Source organism: Tinamus guttatus, unplaced genomic scaffold (assembly GCF_059628265.1).
Source record: "Tinamus guttatus ecotype Peru unplaced genomic scaffold, ASM5962826v1 Tinamus_guttatus_pri_ptg000412l, whole genome shotgun sequence".
Classification (NCBI taxonomy): domain Eukaryota; kingdom Metazoa; phylum Chordata; class Aves; order Tinamiformes; family Tinamidae; genus Tinamus; species Tinamus guttatus.
Genome location: NW_028288946.1, coordinates 246,201 through 267,899, shown reverse-complemented (window position 1 = coordinate 267,899; position 21,699 = coordinate 246,201). Strand labels below are relative to the sequence as shown.

Sequence of the window (21,699 nt, the reverse complement as noted above, 5' to 3'; positions counted from 1 at the left end):
CTCAGTGCCTGCAAACCCCTTCCCTCCAGTCCCTGTGCTCTCCACTGTCCCCAGTCAGCACCACGCAGGGCCCACATCCCCAGGGAGGCAGGACCAGGGTTGTTGCCACACCGCACACAGCCCCACATGGACGGACAGTGCCTCCCCGCAGGGACAGAGATTTATTTCCCTCCTGCTCTGTGCTGCTGGCCTCCCCCGCCGCAGAGCTCTGCAGCTACTGCCCATTGAGCACGGGGTTCCTCCACGTGCTCTGGCCTCCAGTGAGCTGCAAAGACACTGATGTTGAGGGGAGCAGCGTGGGAACAAGGCCCTGATGCCCCGTGGTGCCCAGATGGGGTGTCTTCCCTGACACAAACCCAGGGCCACACAAGACCCTATCCCCGAGCCCCCTGGCTTTGGGCACCCATGGAACCTCTGGGCACCTCGCTAGACAGGCCCCACTGCTCTAGCCACGTGGCTGGCGCTGTGTCCTGGAGCAGGCCTGGCACGGGCAAACCACCACCAGGGCACGGGTATGGCCACAGCCCCGAGCTGCCCCAGAGCCCAACCTTGAACCCAACCTGGGGCCTTGGCCAGGAGCAGCGCCTCAGCACCCCGCTGCTACTCACCCAGGACGTGGACGGCTGCCGCCTGTTGCGCCTGGTGGCTTCCCAAGCAGCAGCTCCAAGATGTGCTCAGGAGCTGCTCCAACAGCGCGGGACAGTCTTGGGCCTGCAACAACACACAGTGCAGGCAGCGGGAGCTCATCCCCGTCTCCAACAGCCCCCTTTGCTCCCCTCTGCCCAATCGCCTGCCCACCCATGGCCAGTACTGGGACAACCCCATGACGTGGGAGTCACGGGGTGGGCGGCCAGCACAGGGACACAGCCCCAGCACATGGCTCACTCACCAGGTGTCTGCAGACCTCGTCCTGCATCTCGTCTGCACTCAGCCCAACGCTCATGTTGAGACGCCTCCGCAGCCTCTTCGACCCCAGAAACGGGGCGCACAGATGCAGGGCCACCTTGCACACCTACAAAAGAGCCCCGGGCCCTGTCATGAGGATGCTCTGCACCTGCCTGGACACTGAGGAAGGAACCTTGCCAGCAGGGCAGCATCACCCAGGGCCCGTGGAGACTCCTGCAGCCCCATGCAGAAGGGAGCGAGTGCCCCCATGGCTCAGCCAGCTCCACGGGGCTTTCTGTGGGGTGCCTGGGGCTCTTACATTGCACACAGCCGGGGACGGGTCCCGAAGGTGCAGCACTAGGTTGAGAAAGGCCTCCTCCACCTCCCTGACAAAAAACAACCTCCTCCCCGAAGCAGAGGAGGCCACGGCGCTGCAGAGGCCGAAGGCCGAGCAGCGTAGCTCCTCTTCCTCCTGTGACGAGAAAGACTGTTGGGCAGGCTGCTAGCACACAGTGCTCGGCACCCGCACGGTGCTGCCCACAGGGCCGGCGACGGCTGCCCCCTGCCAACAGCAGCCCGCAGGGGACAGCAACCCGTGTGGACTCCCGCCTGCCCACAGAGAGCCAGCGGCTCCACTTACCACCCCCCAGAGTGCCCGGCAGCTCCTGGCCACCTCTCCAAAGGCAGAGCCCACAGCCCTCGCCTCCAGCCATCCCAGCACCTTGGTCAGTGCCACCAGGCTCTCCGCAGCCACCTCCAGGCTGCCCACGTCCTCCAGGCCCCTGAGCAGCGCTCTCACCGCCGCGGCCCAGTGCCTCTGCAGCTGCAGAGCGACACGCACATGAGCTCTTGTCTCTCAGCGCTACTCTTTGCTGTGGCGCCAGTGGCAGCGCTTTCTAGAGCAAGCCCAGGGGAGAGCCCTGATGCCAGGGCATTGCCTCAGCACAGCCCTGCACCTGCCTCGGCTCCTCGAGCACCTCCGCGCTCCTTCCCAACTCAGCTTGCGCTCAAAGCCCATCAGAGGCTGCCTCACCTTGGTGGGTGCTCCTGTGGCCACGTTGCCCAGGTCCCTCATGGCCATTCGACTCACGCTGCTGACAGGGTCGCGCGATCGCTCTGCCAGCATCTCTAGGAGGGGCGTCACGATCTTCCTCTCCCTCACTAGCTGGTCCTTCATGAGTTGCAATCAAGACACATGAGTGCTGGCATGGAGCACCCCTCACCCTGGGTGAGATGCAGGAAGCCCTGCGAGCCCCCTCGCTCCACGGCTGCCTCACCTCGGCACAGAACGTGGTGGCTGTGAGCCGCAGGTTCGCCGAGCGGGAACGCAGCCAGCTGAAGAGCCGCTGCACCAGGCGCTGCGGGACCTGCTCCGTGCGCAGCAGCACACTGCGCACAGAGCACCAACAGCCTTGTAGCACGTGCTCACACAGCACAGCCCCGCGGCACCGCTCCCAGCTGCGCCCACCCCGGTGCAGACACCGCTCGCACTGGAGCAGAGCTCGGGGCAGGCCCCAGATCCCGGCAGCCCTTCCTCCAGCACAGCCCCCACCAGGGGCTCTCACCTCGCCAGGAGACACACGCTGGCCTGGGATGCTGTCAATGACGCCCACGCTCCCTGGTCCCGCAGCAGCCGCAGCCACCGGTGCTCCAGGCTCTTGGCCGGCACCAGCTCCAGCACCTCCACAAACAGGCTGCAGGGAGAGAGACCAAGGAAAGCTCCAGGTACAATACTTTGTGGGAAGCTGCTCTTTAGCACAGCCCCATGATGGATCCAGCCACAACACTCGGCTGAGGTGCTGAAATGGTCCAGTGCCCAGTGCGCTGCCCTACAGAGCCCAGTCCCACCTACCACGGAGGCAGCCCAGCACCAGGGCAATAGGCAGGTGCTCCTGCAAGGCCATGGGCCACACACACAGATTCTGCCCCTGCCGCTCCTCACCTGCCCGGTGGGTCACTCCTCATCAGCTCTCCAAGGGACACTTCCATTTCCTCCCCCAGCGTCACACTGAGCTGCTCCAGGAGGTTTGGAAGCAGCTGAGGAAGCAGGCGCCGAACCAGAGTGTCGCTTCTTAGTGCTGACACCACCTCACAGAGGGCGCGAGTGATCTACAGAGAAATTCAACCAAGAACCGCCTGGTAAAACAAGGCCATTGCCCACAGACCACATCCCCCTGACAGTCAGGGGCTTTTACTCGCTCCAATTCTCACTGCAGGAAGAGCCTTTCAGCCTGGCAGCCACAAGCTGTCCCAGCTCCCCACGCTGCTACCACACCAGCTCAGCACCCCACAAGGCTCCATGGGCCCTCACAAAGGGCAGGAAACCCTCACGCACCACACTCAAGCACCGCTTGGAAAGCATGTGCAAAGCAGCACGGCCGCCGGGGGTGCTGACCATACCATGCGAGGCTCCAGGGCAGCCTGGCTGCTGCCCAGCTCCCCAAAGCAGCAGTTGCTCCCATGGCTCTTTCCAGCTGCCCCCAACTTCTGTGTTAAGCGCACCAGGATTGGGCAGCCCACGGCACTTCTGCCCAGGCTCCTCCACACCTCTGCTGTGTTGCTGCAAAGGAACACACGCCAGCACGTAAGTCGGCATCCCTGGCTACCCAAGGTACCTCCGGAGAAGCCATACACCCTCCTTGTGCGCACGGGGACTGCCAGTGCCCAGGTCCCGACAGGGACACGAGCTGCAGCGCTCAGCCTTGCGCGGGGCAAAAGCACTGGCTGCCGAAAGGGCCGCCCATGCAGGCGAGCTCCGCAGCTGGCTCTGACGGCAGTGGGAAGGGCGGCTGCACAGACCTGTCCATGGGCAGCAGTGTCTGCAGGAGGCTGCCCAGCACCGGCTCTTGATGAGAGCGGCACAGCAGGACCATCGTTCGCAGCACTACGCACCGGGGAGTGCTCTGCTGGGTGCTCCACAGGCACGTGCAAAGGATAGAAATGCGCTCAGGTATCTGAAAGGAGATGGGCGAGAAAGAAAGGCTCGGTGCGTCCTTTCACCGTGGTGCCTCGGGGCCAACACACTACCTGAGAGAACAGTCAAAGGCAAACCTAAAAAATGTCTCTCTCACCTCCTCCTGGAATATCTTCTCAACACAATCCCCCAGGAAGGTGAGTGTCCATGGACCCGCAGCCCACATGCACATGGGCCTGTCGCATAGCAGGTTCTCCACGATGCTGTTCATGAAGCCTGTGGCCTGGCCTTGTGGGAAATGTTTGCAGACAAGCTGGGGAGAAATCAGAAACACAAGCAAGTGCACCACAGGAGTTGCTCAGATGCAAAACACGTGTCCTGAGAGCAGCACTCCCACACACACGTGCACACAAACATATCATGGTCCCCGTCCTGCTTGTTGAGGGCCAGGTACCTTGGCAATGTTGGTGGAGGTTGCCAGCAGAGACCCAGAAGTGCCGGTGCTGAGCCTCTTGGACAGACATGCGACATGGGTCCATGGCGCCACGTCCATGTTTTTGGCTGGAACTATCAGAAAGGGCAGAGACGATCATGGGGAGGCAACCTACGGATCCCTGGGTGCTGAGCGAGGACATGAGGGAGGCCAGCAAAGGCCACACAAAGCCAGGGTCCCCCAAGGCAACACAGTGTCTTTGCAAGCTGGACAAGGTGCTACGGCACTGGGGGACAGGGCCTGGTGCTGGGCTCCTTCCCCCAGGCAGCAGCAGGGGCAGCCCTGCCTATTCCTCTCACCAGCTCTCTGGAGAAGGTGGCAGAGGCAGGAACAAGAGGCCACCCACAGTCCTGGGATACCCAGAACCCGCCGCCTGCCCATGCAGAGCTCCTGGCACAGGGTCCCTGCTCACCCTCTGCTTGCGCCTCTCTTTGCAGGTGCCCAGGAACCGCTCAACAGATGACAAGGCCAGCTGAAAGTGCCTCTCAGCACAGCGGGGCACAACTGAAACCATTCCCTACAACGCAGCAAAAATGGGGAGTCACTCTCACCACAGTGACAAGCCCCGGCCAGCTCCACTGGCCAGGCAGCTTTCCTGAGGTATTGGTAGTGAACAGAAATGCAGCAGGGCCAGAGCAGGGCACACAGAGCCCCTGAGCCCCAGGACACGCAGCACAACACGAGGAAGCCTCACCTGTGCCTCCCACAGCTCCAGGAAGTTTGCACTTTGCAGGTGCCCCAGGGACTGCTCTTGTACGAAGCGGGGACTCCCGCAAGCTGCCAGGGCTGTGCCGAGTGCCTTGTACAGGAACCTCTGCAAGAGAAGAGGCCAGGCCCCAGCTGCAGTGACAGCCCAGCCTGGCAGGACAGGGCCAGCCCATGGCAGCCCCACGGTGCCAGCACACGCCAAGGCACCCGCAGCACCAACAGCAGCCGCTGGACAGACTGGCCTCAGGACCAGCTTAGAATGGAGGGGGCAAAAGCCCCTTCCTGGGCAAAGAGAGAGGGCAGGGGCAAAACCAGTCACGGAGCAGAGCAGCACCGCCGACCCGAGTCCTGTCCGGAGCCTCCCAGGGTTTTGTCACCGCAGCCCTCGGGGTACATGAACAGCAGCAACACTGCACAGGGAACAAACCTTTTCCCAGGACAGGCGCGGAAAGCAGCCCAGCTGATGGCTCATTTCCCGGCTAAGGTCAATAATACAGACATCGTTCACAACAACGTCCAGTGACGTTCGCAAGAACTAGGGTGAAGCGGGAGATGAAGTAAATGCCCCCCTGTTCCTGGCCAGGACCTTTTGCACACCCCAGGGACCCTGGAGATGGCCAGGGCAGAGCACCCTCTCGCAACTGCCCCTCTGCCCACCGGCCCCTCCTGTAACTGCCTCTTGCTCTTCCCCTCAGGAGCCACTCAAGCCCTTGGGCGCTGCACGTGCCAGGAGCAGGCAGTGCCACGGCACAGGCCCCCGAGGAGGAGGCTTCTGCCCTGGCCTTCAGCTGCCTTTATGCCCAGCCATTCTGCACGTGCCGAGAGCAGCTCTTCCAAGCAGGCAGCCTGCGTGGCCAGGGAAGGCACTGAGGCCTTGGGACCTGCTTGTGCCACTCAGTGCCTCAACAGGGAGTTCCAGGGTTCCTCCTTGCCCTTTTCCTAGGCCTGCTTGCCCCATCCATGTGTGCCCCCACAGGGATGCTGTACCTTCAGCAGAAGGCTCTCCCATTCCACCATGTCCAGGTTTCTCACAGTTGTTCCTGCAAAGCCAGAGAAATCAGAAGCTCTTGCTGCTACTCCAGCATCGTGTCTCATGTCCCAAAGCCTCAGGCCATTGGCCTGATAAGTTCTGGCAAACATGACTGCACCCTCTCCGCCAGACTCGGTGCTGCCCTCTCCGCATGCAGCCTCTCCCTCTGTGGACACTTTACCTGCCAGGTGGTGCAGCAGCACGGGGATCTCTGCAGCCCAGCTTGCCCCCACGCTCCCGTGGATCATGCTGGGAAGCGCCTGCAGCAGCTACAGGCCTGCAGCGCCACAGCCAGTGCCTGTGTGCGGAGTCACCGCAGCCACCACCTAGGGCAGAAGACAGATGGCCTCGTGCAAGCCGCAGGAGCCGTGGCCACCCCGCAGGCAGGCGAGCAGGGAGGCTGGCATTGCCCTGGATGCCAGGAGGTAGCCGACAGCCTTGCCTGAGCACTGCCATCCCTGGGAGGAGCAGGAGCTCCCGATGGGCAGGGGCTGCCCAGGCACCCTCTGACATCCTCCTGCCTCCTCCCAGGGTGCCCTGCACTGGCCGTGGCACCATCTCTTCTGCGTCTCCCCTCTCTGCAGCCATGAAAGCTCTTTCCTGGGGCCCTGTTACTCACCAACAGGCAAAACAGCAGGGCCTGGGGCTCTGGCAGAGCAGCTGTGGGCACAAAGAAAAGCCACGTGAGACGCCCAGCCCCACCAGGCCCTGCCCGCACCATGTCCCCCAGCCCCACGCACAGCTGAAGGGGACCCCAGCTGCGCCGCCTGCACCTTTGCTTCCCACCTTGCTCCTCAGACTCCAGGAGCTCGTGTGCTGCCTCCTCTTCATGGCACTCTGCTCTCTCCCGCCTCTTGGCTGGTGCACACAGGCAGCGGCAGAGCGGGACCAGCATGCCCGTGTACTGGGCCGGCACCACGTACTGCAGCAGTTTGGGCCACAGGAGCTGCAGGCAAGAACAGGACCACTGGGCATGCCGCTATTTCCACCTCTCCCTCCCAGGCCTCCTGTTATTGATGCTTCTGTGGCACCAGCCCAGCCCCTGGGCCTCACTCCTTCCCTAAGCCTCAGCCTGGCTTCCTCCTCCACCTTCTCTCCCTCTCGCCCACCTGGCTTTGTGCACCTTTTCCCTCACTTTGGCTGCCTGCTTGCTGAGAGCAGCCGCCAAAACTCACCCCTGGGGACAGCTCGCCTCCCTGCTGCAAGGGGATGCCCTATGGTCCCCCCAGTCCCTATGTCTCATTTACAGAAGGCAGCCAAGACATGCCCAGTTGTGCTCCTTTCAGACACAGCATGCGCTGAACGAGCAAGGGCAGCCCTAGCTCTTCTTGGCTGCTTTAGGGGCTAAGATGGGCAGTGTCAACACACCGGGGAAAGACAGAAAGCAACAGCGTCCAGCAGCGGACAACTCACTTTGGTCACTGCTCTGGTGGAGACATCCAGTGTGCCCAGGATGTGCCTGCACAGGCGCTGAATGGCCTTTTCTTCCTGGGCTTCCATCTCAGAAAGAGTTCCTGATGTCTGCGAGACAAAGGTGGGAAACACCCGTGGATGCCCATTCCCAGCCCTTTCAGTGCACGGTGATGGGAGGCTGCTCCCACTGCGGCACCAGCGTCATTGCTCCTGCTCACCAGGCAGAACACCCAATGCTAAGGATGCCCATGGCACCGCTGCGGCACGGGACACAGACCAGCGCCACCCTCTGCCCTTACCAGTTTGCGTGAGGAGCGGCTGAACTCAGTGAAGATGTGCCCCACCATGTCCCCATGCCGAGCAGCCCGGGGCGCTGGAGTGCAGCAGCTGCCCGATGAAATGCAGGACGGCTGCTCTCACCTGGTGGAGAGGCTGCAGTCACAACCCACACCAAACGCCCGGGTTTGACGGCCTTCACAGAGCTGCAGCCCCTCTGGCCAGGCCGAGACAACGAGGGAGCAGCCCTTGCTCTGCAGCTGCCACCAGACTCCGACCCCAGGCCCTGTCCTTGACTGCTGGTTTGGCCTCTCCAGCCTCTGTCCTGCGGAAAGGGCTGCTCGGCCCCTGCAGCGGTACCGTCCCTGTCCAAACCAGCTCACCTGCACTGCAGGGTGGTGGCACACGGACTGTGCCAGCTTCACCAACACTGGCATGTTGTCCCTCGCATTGGGGACTGCAAAATACAAGGGAAGGTGGGTTCTGAGGCTGAGCCCCCATTTTTCAGAGGGATTTGTCACAGCTCCCCTGCTTTTTGTGCACAAATGGGGCAGAAAAGTGGGGCCATATTGTCAATTCAGAAGAAGCAGCAGCATCCCAGAAGCACTCCATTTCTCCAGCACGTGTTACTTACTGTTAAAACAGACCAGAGCCTGCAGCATTTGCACGGCTGCCACTCAATCCGCCCTGCTCCCGTTCCTCAGCTTGCAGTAGAGGAACACAATCACCTCCTCTGGGCATATTTGGGCTGCAGGGAAGAAATTATTCTTGGCGTTAGTGGCCAGCATCCCACACCTGCCCGTTGGCAGGACAGCAGCCAGGACACGGCGGCGCAGGGCCAGCTCTCCTTCCCTACCCTGCAGTATGATGCAGCGGCACAGCTCTGCTCAGTGCTCTGGGCTGGGTGGCTCCATCTCGTTGCAAAGCTGTGGGAACAAGGTGTGTTTTAGGGAAAGCAAGAGCAGCGTGGAGGGGGACAGAACTAAACTGTGCTATCAGTGATCCTCTCACAAGCGGTTCTGGCCATGGACCCACGGCCAAAAGCCCAAAGACCCGCACACGCGCAGGCCAGCGACGCAGCATCGGGCCTTACCTGTTCATGCACGGCAGCATTGATGGCCAGAGGCCTGGCGCGAGGCACGTGGCTCCGAACATCTGCCACAGCCCCCAGGAAATAGCACAGACTCTGCAAGGGAGCACGGGAGGGAGAGGGCAGCTGTCACCGTGAGCCATGGGGAAAGGAAACTGGCACCGCTAGGAGCTGCCCCGGCCTGAACCCACTTCCAGGGAGACCCCAGCCTGCACGGGGCTGCTGGCTCGACCACGAGGTCTCTCTCCTCCATGCAGCCCTGCCAGGAGGGCCTTTCCCACCACACCGTCCCCCTCACACCTCTCTCCACCACAGGGGCTGGACATGGCCCTGGCTGTGAGGACAGAGCTCCCTATGCCCCCCGACACAGAGGCAGCACAGCCTCCCCTCCCAGGATCCATCCTCTCCATTCCAGCCTCCTGCCGTGCCATTTCTTCTAGCAAGCCCCTGCAAAGCCCCAGATCCCTCTTCCTGCTCAAAGGTATTCAAACATACAGAGCTCCTGTTCCTTCCAGCACCCTGCAGCTCTCCAACGCCTTGCACTATCCCCACGGCCCCAGCAGTGCTGTGCCCCTCGCAGTGCCTCACTGTGGTCACCCCAGCAGGGTCCCGCACTTCCCGGTACTGATGCAGCAGCCAGGGAAGCCTCTGCCAGGCGCGCTCACGGTACTTCTCCAGGCACAGGAGGACACCCATCATGGCCCCCATTGCCCGGAGCACAGCCTGCTTGACCTGACAAGGGACAGGGACACGCCACATCGAGGGCTCAGCATCTCTCCAGTGCCTGTCTCACACACCAGCCTACCCTTCCCACATGGAGTCTTCCCCTTCCCGTTCACCTCTGCTGAGAAGGGCTTGCTCGCCAGCACAGGGAGCATCTCCTCCTGCACCCCTAGCGCACCCTGCCAAATGCTCCCAGGATTTGGACTCTTCCCAGCAGGTAGCCCCAGCCTCCATGCTGATGCCTCAGGGCCACCACAGGCAGCCGCGCTCCTGCCCGCTGCCCGGCACCACCTGCCCCACTGCACGGTCTGCAGACTCCCCTCTCGGGCGCTTTTGTGGCCAGTCTATTCCCTTTGGCTGCTTGCACAGCCCCTCCAGCCCGCACGGGCACCCTCGCTGCTGCCCTGCCAGTTCTTGCCCACGTAGCAGAAGAGGAGGTGGATGAGGGCGCAGAGCTGGGCAGCTTCCACATGAGGGAAGACACATTTCTCCCACTCATGGAAGCATATGTTTATCCTGCTGCTCCAGCACTGCAACACAGGAAGGGAAACAGCATCGTGTCACAGTCTCTGGCTGGCAGGAGACCTTGCAGTGGTCCCCAAGCCTGCTTTGTGCCCAGGCCCCCGGGGGTGCCAAGGCTCAGTGTGGTAGATCAGGTTCCAGGCACATCATGTGCCGTGGTCTGAGACATCTGGATTGAAATGCTGCCTTGTTTCTCCCCTCTCCCACACCAGCACCTTCTCCTCTGCACAGTCTTGCTCCCAGACACTGTCTGCTGTGGCCCTTGCCCCTTTCTTCCCAAACGGTCCCTCTCATGGCACTTCCCATTCCCTGCCATGCCCACCCCAAGACCCCAGCAAGGCGCCCAGAGCCACCCCGGCCCCTTCCCCTCTCCGTGGGCCCTGCCGTGATGCCGACACTCACCACCACAGACGGCGCGCAGCATCACACCGCTCTGCACCTCACTCAGCACACTGTGCAAGGTCAGCAGTGTTGCTCCCGCAAAGGGCACACACTGCAGCGCTGAGGAGTGGGCAGTCCCTATCAGCCAGAACCTCCACAGCCCTTGGGCCCTGTGCCCTGGTTGTTTTGTGCACCAGGACTGGGGCAGTGGGGCACGGAGGCCATGGGGCCATGCTGGGCAGGGGGGTGGGAGAGCGGTCGCTGCGCTGGGGGCGGCTATGGCACGGGAAGGTTCCTGCCAGAGCACTTGCGTGTGGGCACCTTTCTCGAGGGATGCAGGGAAGCCCTGGGCACGGCACAGGGCAAAGCCCGGCACATTTGGTCTTCAGCAGGTTCCCTACAGCCCAGCCTGGACGTTTTGGGCAGGGGCAGGAGTTTTGTCTCCCACTGGGCACTCACAGAAATGCGGAGCATCAGGCTGGGAACTCGACCGTGGCGGGCAGCCACATTGCGCAGGGTGACGAGCACCACCTCCGCCGACACCTCCTGCAGGCTCCTCAGGTGGCCTTGCAGTGCTGACACCACCTCGCGCCGGTGGGAGCGGGCCAGGGCCACCGGGACGTCGCTCGCTGCCATCCTCACAGCGGGCGTCACACCCTGGAACACAACAGTTCCTGCATGGTGGGAGCACGACCGGCTGTCCCCCACGTTCAGCCTCCAGGCACCACATAGATCCCGTGATGTGATTCCCATTGCCCCTTTCTCACAAACAGCCCATCACTGCCTCTCTGCACAGCTCCAGGTACCTCCCTAAGCCCCACAAACAAGGCCACGTCCCGAAGACTCTCCGTAGCCAGAGATGGGCACCAGCATCCGGAGTCTCCCTAAGAGAGAACAAACTCACCTGGGCTGCTTGCAGGTCTGCAGACACCGTTGCTATTACTCTGTCTACAACAGAGCTCTGCAGACAGCCCTGAGAGCCGCACAAGATGCTCTCCAGCTGGCGGTAGGTCTCTTCTCGGCCGCCCTGACACATCACACACTGTGCGGTGGGACATGCAGCCCTATAGCAGATCTGGGATGATGATGCTGTGGTCAAACTGTTGGCACCGCTCAGCACAGCTGTTAGGAGCGGCCGAGACTCCTGTGCTGGGATTTCCTGACGCCAACCCAAGCCCCAAGTCTGGCACCACCACCACGAAAGAAGGGTACGTGGGAGCGACTGCCCAACACCATGGCAGGATCAGCATTTGCAGTGAGACATGGCAGGAGGGCAGAGGTGCCATGGAGCCAGGACTTCCATGGCATCAGGGAAGCTGGGGCACTGTGGGGAACCCTCCAGCCCCATGGGACAGTCCGAACTCACAGTGGCATCCTGCAGACGGTCCAATAGACAAATCACCATGGCAGCAAAGGTAGTGATGGCCACGGGGACAGACCCAGCCACACTGCCACCATCCTCCTCGCGCACAGATCCACTCCGGGGACCTGCACGAGTGAAGAAACCTGGAAGGAAAAGCGGAGGGTTGCATCACTGCAGCAGCTGTGGGGAGGGTGCCGAGGCCTCAGCTCTGCTCTATTATCCCCAGCTGCCTTCACCTGGCTCCAGCTCCCCTCCAGGCACCCGCAGGCCCTGCCCTTGCCCTGCCCGGCCGAACCAGAGCTGCCCTTCGTGGCCACTGCCGGCCGCTCCCGTGTCCGCCCTTCGCCGCTCAGGGCACTCGCTCCCCCTCCGCTCCCCCTCACGCATGTCAGCGCCTCCTCTCCTCCCCTCGCGCCCGCTCCGGGCACCCTTAGGGCAGGAAGGCCTCGCGCTTTGCTCCATTCTCCCGGGTCTCCGTCTTCTTCCCGACACTACGGGGGAAAGATGAAGCCGCTCAGTCGTTGGTGCCGGCAGCAGCAGGGCACAGAGCCCCTGCAGAGCTCCCCCATCTCTGCAGCCACCGCTCCGCAGGCCACAGCGCCCACAGCCAAGTGCAGCGTTTCCTCCGGTGCCATCAGCAGGACAAGCGAAGCAGCCCCGCAGGAGAGAGGCGCCGACATTGGCACGCATTTACCAGAGGAAGGGCTGCTGGCCCATTCTCCACAGCCTTGGGCCTGCAGCCAGCTCGACTCCTCCCGGCAGGCTTCACAGGGCTGTGCCCGCTGCAGACCCCGGAGGGCTCGCGCTGGCAGCACGCTGCAAGGGCAGGGAGGAAATGCACGCTGGCTGCCGCCCAGCCTGCCCTTGCGCGCCCGCAGCCCCTGCACTCGCGCTCCCGCTGCCACCTGCCAGGCCCTGCAGCCAGCACCAGCCCCACGCGCTCCCTGGGGCTAAGCCCGGTCACCCTGGAGCCGGGCAAAGCGGCGCCTGGCACATCCTCCCCGGGCAGCAGGAGCCTTCGCGCACCCCATGCTGCTCCTGGGTGCTCAGCAACGCCAGGCCGTGCTGGGACACGCCACACACTTACTCTTGCCGTGGCATCTCTGGGCCTGGCGACGCTTTCTTCTCTGATATAGATGGAAGGCCAGGAGAAACCACCGTTCCTGCAGGACGTCCTCCAGTTTCCTTCCTCTTGTGGCCCTGCTGGAAGGCACCGCAGTGCTGTGGCTGCTGCTGCTCTGCTTCAGGTTGCAGCTATTGCGCCAGACAAGCAGACAGGAGCCTTTTCAGATGGCAGGAGGTGAGGAGAGAAAAACCGTGGGGTCAGAACGATCCAATGTGAATCAATGTGAAAAAAAAAAAAAACAGTTTTTTGAAGCAAAGCCATCCCTTATATACCAGTTCCTTTCCCGCGCCCACGCGCGCTCCCGTCTCATCTGATTGGCTAGAGTCTTTCTCCTGATCGGCTGTTGTCAGGTTCCATCGATCTTCCCTTAGGTCGCAGGTTCCAAGGAAGCTTTTGTTCTGTGCCATGTGCTTGCTCCAACGTCTCTTATGGCTGGTTCATCAGGCGGCCATTTTCCTCCAGGAACGACTCCACAGGAGGTCAGAGGCAACACCGCTCCCTTCACAAACATCGCTTCTGTCCCTCCCTCGTGGTCATGGGCAGGCAAGCAGGAATGCCAAAGGCACAAACACATGGCATCATTCTCAAGACAAAAGACTGTGGCCAAAACAGCTAAGGGAATGAATACATCTGAAGGAGTCTCTGAGGCCTCCCTGGCTGTACAGATTTGCTTCTCTACTCGGCAGGCTGACACCAGCATTACTTAAATCCCTGCCACCTACCAGGTCTCTCTTGTGCCTGTCCAAGCAGGGAGCGTGGCCTCAGGAGATGTCTCCTTGACAAATTCTCCTGCTCTCTGTGCATAACTCCCCACTGCTGATGGCAGCACACTGCAAAAGCACCACACACACCCAGAGCTCCCATGAGGAGCAGGTTCTGCAGCTTGTGCTCACAAAGCAACCCAATGCGAGCACAGGCTTCCCCAAGCTATCGCTCCAGGAGCCTCACCTCACTGCTCCCATTGCGCACCCTGCTTTGGGCAGCATTGCTCCCATCACCCCTGCATGCCTGGGGCGCGCAGATGAAGTCCCTGAAGTGTGTCCCTAAAGTGTGGGACAAATGTACTAAGGCGTTAGCCGAGGAGACGATGTCTTCGGGTTGTGGGAAAAACCTTAAGGCTTGGGGAAAAGCTGTACAAGCCTTGCAGAAAGCTATAAAAGAGCAGGAGACCTGGGTGGTGGTAAAGGACTGTTTGTTGGCCACCCCGAAAATGGGAGTCGGGGCAACCGCACAGACTTTGCACCCCCCAGATGATGGCGATTCTGCTGAGGCTAAAGATCTGCAAGAGGGCGATACATCCCCTCCATCCCCGAACCCCGTCCCGCTTACAGAGGAGCAGAAACAGCCGAAATCTGTTTGGGGCGAGCTAGCCGAGGAAGCTAGGAACATTGAAAAGAAGTCAGAGCTTGGGGACGTCTGGGCCAGGCCACCACCCTATGCCCCCCAAAATGGCGCCGAGCCGCAAGGGGAAGGGCCAGGCGAGGGTGCCCCCGGCGGGAACAGGGAGGAACCGTTAGAACTAACAAGCGCGAGTGAGGCACTGAGAACCAATGACCCTGACCGGACAGGTGAGGGAGGCCCCAGGGAGGCGCTGAGAACCAATGACCCTGACCGGACCGGTGAGGGAGGCCCCAGGGAGGCGCTGAGAACCAATGACCCTGACCGGACCGGTGAGGGAGGCCCCAGGGAGGCGCTGAGAACCAATGACCCTGACCGGACAGGTGAGGGAGGCCCCAGGGAGGCGCTGAGAACCAATGACCCTGACCGGACCGGTGAGGGAGGCCCCAGGGAGGCGCTGAGAACCAGAGCGGCCATTTCACAAAAGGCGCCTCCGCGAGTAGAAGGCGGGGCGAGCCAAGAGGGGGGGAACAGCCCGCCCACAACGGAAGTGGGCGGGACGGAAGTAGGCGGGGCCGGAGCCCAACGAAAAAGTACCGGAGCCCGGAAGTGACCAGTCAGTCGAGTTCCGGTTCCGGATCAGACACTAGTCAGGACGAGTGGCTCACAACTGATTCAAACTTAAGGAAGGAGAAAAAGAAGGTAAACAGAACTAAGGGCCAAAATATTCCCGTCTGAATTAAAGAAAAACCGCGAAGGGGAGAAACCCCTCTCATGGACTGGAAGGAAATAAAGATCGCATGTGCCGACTGGGCCCCATCAGCCGCGCTAGCGTTCCCGGTCCGGGTGACGGAGGGGGGACAGAGGGTCCACTCGCCGATAAAATCTAAGGACGTAGAAGTGATTGTTAAAGCAATTGCAGATAAAGGGATTAATTCTGCCATGGTCTCAACCCTCATAGATGGTATCTTCGGGGGGGACGATATGCTCCCGTTCGATATAAAACAAACTTGTAGGCTGATCTTTGATGCAGCAGGGATGATCGTTTTCAAACAAGAATGGGAAGGCAACTGTACGAAGTATTTAGCCCAAGTAACTGGGGCAGATCACCCATTACACGGCTCCAGCCTGCAGCGGTTAATGGGTGCAGATCCAACAATGATCACACCCCAGGCGCAGGCCCAGGACCTGCGAGCCCATGAAGTCAGGACAACTACTCGTGCGGCCAGGGAAGCCATTCGCACGGCCTGTAGAGTTGTTGCCAAACCACCGCCATGGTCCACAATAAAGCAAAGTGAAAGTGAGAGCTTTACACAATTTGTAGGTCGTCTCCAAGCAGCGGTCGACTCTTCGTCCCTGCCCACGGAGACAAAAGGCCCGATTGTAGCGGAATGTTTACGCCAACAATGCAATTCGGCAACCAAAGAAATCCTGCGATTATTGCCGGTGGGGTCAAGTATCGCAGACATGATTAAGCATGTTGCAAAGGAAGAGCATCTGACCCCAATTCAGGTGGGTGTTCACACCGCAATAGCCACCGTAATGGCATGTTCTAAATGTGGCCAGGCAGGCCATGTTGCAGCAAACTGCCCTTGACTGGGGACTCGCTGGCAGCGCTCCCCCCACGCCAAGATCGACCCAAAGGTCACTGTCAGGAAAGATGGCAGAGTCAAGTGGTGCCCGCTTAAGTCTATTAAACCAGACCTTCAAAATAAAACTAATGAAAATTGTGAGTTTCTGTACACAGGACCGGACCATCGGACGCCCCCGTAACCCGTATGCCCCGGTGACAAGCGTCCCGACCGAGCCTGTGAGTTCCACGCCGACCGAATCCAGAAAACAACAAAACAGCCTCTGCAAGAGGGGGCCGCGATGCCTTTGCGTGATCTTAATTTTGGAGCTTGTCACTATAGGACAAGTAGAGTCACGTCAGACCTTTAAATGGGTACTTGAACAGATCGAACAATCTTGAGTAATTAGTACAAAAAGAACTACAGGGTCACCAATTTTCAGTGCCATGCCTTGCCAACTAGCACCCATTGAACCCTGTTCCAAACGCAGCTGGTACGAAAATTGGTTCACCGGTTTGCCGTGGTTAACCACCCTGATATCCACCGTGATGGGGCCGATCACAATGATACCTGCTGGCACGTACGGCCCTACGTGGCAGGATGCACCGGGCTTAAACAGACAGTGCAGAGAGAGGGGGTGAGACTCCTAACACTGAGGCCTACGTTGTCTCTGCGGGGACGCCCGCCGAGTTAGGAGCCTATTGGCAACCCTCTAATCTGCCAACTTGAGAGAATGTTCAGTCTCAGTGTCCTGCCGACAACCAGTGGAACTCACTAGTGGAGTGCACAGCTACGTGAGGTCGTGCCACTGGATGGAAATTGTGTTTGTGCTGTTTGTGTCTGTGGTCTTTAGATCTTTATTGTGTAATATATATCAGCAGAGAGGGCTGAATAAGCACAACTAGAAAGTGCAGAATTCGAAAGCGGGAAAGCCAGGAGTAACTCAGACTACGGCGCTCCCCCCACCCACCACCCATGTCACCGGTGGAGGACTGGGAGCCGTACTCTGACTTGTATCCTTGGAAAGAGAGCGTGTTTTCAGTGTGGCCAACTAGGACATGTGAAAAAGAAGTGTCCTAACAAATCTAGGATTGAAGGCACGGGCCCAAAAGGATTTAATGGGAACTGTGCAAAATGCCAAAAGTTTGGGCATAAGGCAGCGGAGTGTCGGTCCCAATTTTGTAAGGACGGTACACCGTTGCAGGGAAACGGGAGCCACCGCGTTATGAGGGACGCGGCGAACAAATATCCCCGAACGATGGCTGCCTCTGCGAACTCTCCTCCGCAACTTGCGGAAGTGCAGGAGTCGATCTGGCCGTGGTAAAATCCACAATAATTAGAGATTCTGATGTGCACATATTAGAGTCTACGTGCACTGGTCCCCTGGGAGGGGCCTATCCGCTTTGGTGATTGGCCATTCCTCAGCTTCAAAAATGGGCATTTTTGTTCTACCAGGGTGTATTGATGCTGATTACTCTGGAAATATTGGTATAATGATAAAAATCTTCAACCTTCCTATTACTATTCCAGCATTGAGCAGGATAGCCCAACTGATACCTTTTCGAGCCATAGTTCCTAATCCTGGACAGGCCCAGCGTGGAAACAAGGGCTTTGGATCTTCTGGACCCCCCCGAGTCACCTTTTGTGAAAAGATAACTACTCAGCATCCGACGAGACTCGTGAGTATGATGGGACAGGACGATGTCCGTCTTACTGATGTTGCCATGATGATTGATACAGGTTCAGATATCACTATCGTTCCCAAGTTTGCATGGCCACCACAGTGGGATCTGCAAGAGGTTGATGCTCCTGTGACAGGTATCGGAGGGCAATCTCCTACGCAGGTTAGTCGATGTTTTGTAACAGTTATGGATAAAGAGGGAAATAGAGCCATGATAAAGCCTTATGTGATGTGCACATCGTTGTGGCTGCTGGGAAGGGATGTTCTGGCCCAGTGGGGAGTCATCTTGCAGACACCTTTTCCCTAGCGGCCATTGGGGGCAGCTTCCGCCCTGCCTTAAAGTTAACATGGATCACAAAGGACCCTGTGTGGGTGGACCAATGGCCGCTGCCAGAGGAAAAGCTACATCACCTAAAGGAACTAGTCAAAGAACAGTTAGACCAAGGTCACATTAAGCCATCCACGAGTCCTTGGAACACCCCCATTTTCACCGTTAGGAAAAAATCAGGAAAGTGGAGGTTGTTGCATGATCTCCGAGCTGTTAACGCATGCCTGGAAAACATGGGAGCCTTACAACCAGGCTTGCCCTCACCTGTTATGCTCCCACAGGCATGGAGTTTGCTAATAATTGATCTAAAAGATTGTTTCTTTACAATACCCCTCGACCCAGAGGACAGTGAAAAATTTGCCTTCACGGTTCCTACAATCAACAGGGAAGTCCCATCAGAGCGATACCAGTGGGTAGTTCTTCCCCAGGGAATGAAAAATTCGCCAACCATCTGCCATTGGTTTGTGAATTTGGCCCCGAAACCGTGGAGGGAAAATCACCCAGATTTGATTACGTACCACTATATGGACGATATCCTAGTAGCAAGCCCTGAAGTTTTACCAGCCGAGCAGGAAGAGGAATTAATTAACTGTTTAAAGGGATTTGGCTTGGCCGTTGCCTCTGAAAAGGTTCAAAGGCAAGCTCCTTGGAATTATTTGGGCATGGTTATCACGGAGGCCAGAATTAGACCCCAGAAGCTTAAATTGCGGACAGAAATTGACACTGTTAACTGTGTGCAAAAATTAGTGGGAGACATACAATGGATCAGGAATTTTTGCGGTATTACGAATGAGGAAATGGAGCCGTTTTTTCAACTGCTCAGGAGAGCTAAAGAGCCTGCGGAAAAGCGGAGCTTAACTACAAAGGCTGCCTCAGCCCTCGAACAGATTGAGGAAAAGATAGCCGAAACAGCTGCCTACAGATTCCAGGAAAGATCACCAATATCCCTGGTGGTCTACAACGGAGAAAGGGAGGTGGTGATAATCATCGCCCAGATAAACGAGAAGGGGATCCTGTTTGTACTCGAATGGGTTTTTCTCCCGAGTCACCTACGACGCACCTTAACTCAGAGGCATGAGGCAATTGGGTTGGGAATTTTGAAAGCCCGGCAACGTTTACGAACAATTGCCGGCAGAGAGCCTGACAGTATTATACTGCCTCTAAAGGCTCTGGAGCTAGCTGAAGAATGGTACTTGAAAAGCGTAGAATTTGCCTTAGCCATTCAGGGAATTAGAGTGGACAATCACTATCCTAAGCATCCCCTCTTCCACACCTCTTTGGAGCTGGAAGAATGAGAAATCCAGAGCTCAAGACCATTGTCAAATGCGATTACTGTGTTCACGGATGCTAGTAGCAGAACTGGAAAATATGGGTACGCTTTCCTGGAGTTAGATCTTTGGAAAACTCAAATCTGGAGGGAGACCGCATCTGTGCAGGTCCTAGAACTAAAAGCCGTAGTTTGGGCGTTTCTAACCTTTCACGATCGACCCATGAATATAGTCATCGATTCCCTGTATGTGGTAGGCATTGTTCAACGAATCCATAGGGCAGTTATAGGGCATGTAAACAACCATAGTCTCCAAGCCTTGTTTGTTCAGCTTTGGAACATCATCCAACAAAGGAAGCATGCTTTTTGGGTGTCACATATCCGTAGCCATACTGCACTCCCTGGCCCTTTAACAGAAGGTAATGCAGTCATAGATAGTGCCGTGTCGGCAGCAGGTATTCCCTGTTCGGCGGAACAGCAGGCATCAACTTCTCGCTCATTTTGCCATCAGTCTGCTCGAGCGTTACAACGCGAATTTAAAATCTCCCGAGCAGCAACTCGCGCTATTATTGCTGCCTGTCCTGATTGTGCAAGATTGACCCCTTTACAGGAAATGGGTACCAACCCAAGAGGGTTACAACCAAGGCAGATATGGCAGTCGGATGTTACAGAATTTGCATCCTTTGGGCGACTGAAGTATTTACATGTTACTGTGGATACCTGCTCGAAGGCTCTCTGGGCGATCCCTGCCACTTCCACAAATGCCAAGTCGGCCTGCAAACATTGGGCTCAGGCAATTGCCATCCTAGGAAAGGCTGACATCAGAAGGACAGATAACGCACCCGTGTATAAGAGTAACACCTGTAAAACCTTCTTCCAGCAATGGGGAATAACCCATCAAACGGGTATCCCTTATAATTCCGGTGGTCAGGCCATTATCGAGCATCACCATCGAAATTTAAAACAATTATTGTTTGCTTTGAAAAAAGAGGGGGAGAAGGGTCCCTACGAATTAATCAGCAAAGTGTGCTATGTCTTAAATTGGCTTAACCCTCGAAATGATGATAACATACCTATTTTCACCCATTTTTCTGAAAACTCAGCTGATCTTTCAGGAAAAAAAGGTGTAGGTAGAAGTTTTCTGGCCGCAGAAACAGATCTGGGAAGGTCCAGTTGAGTTAGTTACGTGGGGACGGGTTTATGCTTGTGTACTTGCAGGAGACGGAGCGACCTGGGTACCGGCCAAGTGGGTACGGCCGTGGTTGCGGAAGAAACAGAAAGAGTTGATGGACCAGGATGTCAGAATGGACCAGGCTCAGCTGCTTGGTGAGCATCTTGATAACGGTGACAGGGATAGTGCAGGGGAAATGGCGGACAGAAATTCAGCAGAGGGAGAACATTTGGGTCACCATAGCTAATCAGACAGGCCAAAATGCCTTCTGTCTCAGCTTGCAATGTCCAGGAGACCCTTTCCGCACTTGCTTGATAGGTGTCCCTGCTTGGCAACCTCAGGAATTCAATGGGTATGTAGCTAATTTTGCTGTGCTTAATGATACTCTATTAAATACCACTGTGTGCCCTTACCAATTAGGGCGAACGGCAGAACAGTTAGACGCGTGCTGGCAGTGTGAAATCATGAAAAGTCTGAATGGCACTCTGACTTCCCCGCCGGAGGAATTAGACTTGTTGGGAAGTTTAAATGCCACAAATACCACCCGAAATGGTGGATGGGCTAGTTTTGAACCGCATAGCGAAGGCACACTTGAAGAAAGTACATCGCAATGGGCGGCGGTTAACTCGGGGCTGAAAATTAATGATGTTTCTCTTCACACATATACCCAATGTAATTTAACAAGCTTCTCTGCAAAACGGCTACCACCAGGAGTGTTTTTAATATGCGGAGATCAGGCGTGGAATGGAATACCATCCGGTCCACAAGGAGGTCCATGTTACCTGGGGAAACTGAGCTTATTTCATCCTAATATATACCAAGTGATGACCTTTGTATCCAAAAGGAAAAAAGGATCAATACATGAGTCAGATTGTACAGAAGTCGGAGATCCAAAGGTTTGGTCAAGGGTAAAAAACTGTCTTTGTGTCCCTGCTTCTCCCAGGGGGCATCGCCGCCCGAACAATGACTTCCTTAAAGCAGTTAGCATCCTGGACAAAGAATGAGTTAAATTTAACATCAGACATTTTAGACCAGCTATCGCAAGATGTAGCTAGCGTTAATCATGCAGTTCTGCAGAATAGAGCCGCAATAGATTTTCTGTTATTAGCACATGGGCATGGATTTTGAGGGTATGTGTTATTTAAACTTGTCCGATCATTCAGAGTCTATCCATAAAAAGATTGTGCTCTTGAGGGAAGGGCTGCATAAGTTAAAGGAAGAAAGTTGGGTATTAGAAGATTGGCTCAGATTGCTAGGCTTAGGACCATGGATTACAGGAATTTTGTACCACTTGTGTGTGATTGGGATGGTTATACTCGTGCTTGTGACTATGTTGCCTTGCTTTTGCCAATGCTTGCAACGCTTGATGCATAATATCACTAATTCTGTTTTTGAAAAGAGGGGGAAATTTTGGGGCCT

General features: G+C 57.5%; 1 protein-coding gene across 1 annotated transcript; it reads right to left on the bottom strand.

Moving 5' to 3' along the window:
* Window positions 1-889: 889 nt before the first annotated feature.
* LOC148593353 (protein maestro-like) lies at window positions 890-1,966 on the bottom strand (the record flags this gene model as incomplete). Its single annotated transcript, XM_088531374.1, has 4 exons — window positions 1,919-1,966; window positions 1,526-1,708; window positions 1,205-1,357; window positions 890-1,012 (listed from the first exon to the last, which is right to left on the bottom strand). Coding segments are annotated over exons 1-4 (507 nt in total), but the record flags the coding sequence as incomplete, so codon positions are not given.
* Window positions 1,967-21,699: the final 19,733 nt, after the last annotated feature.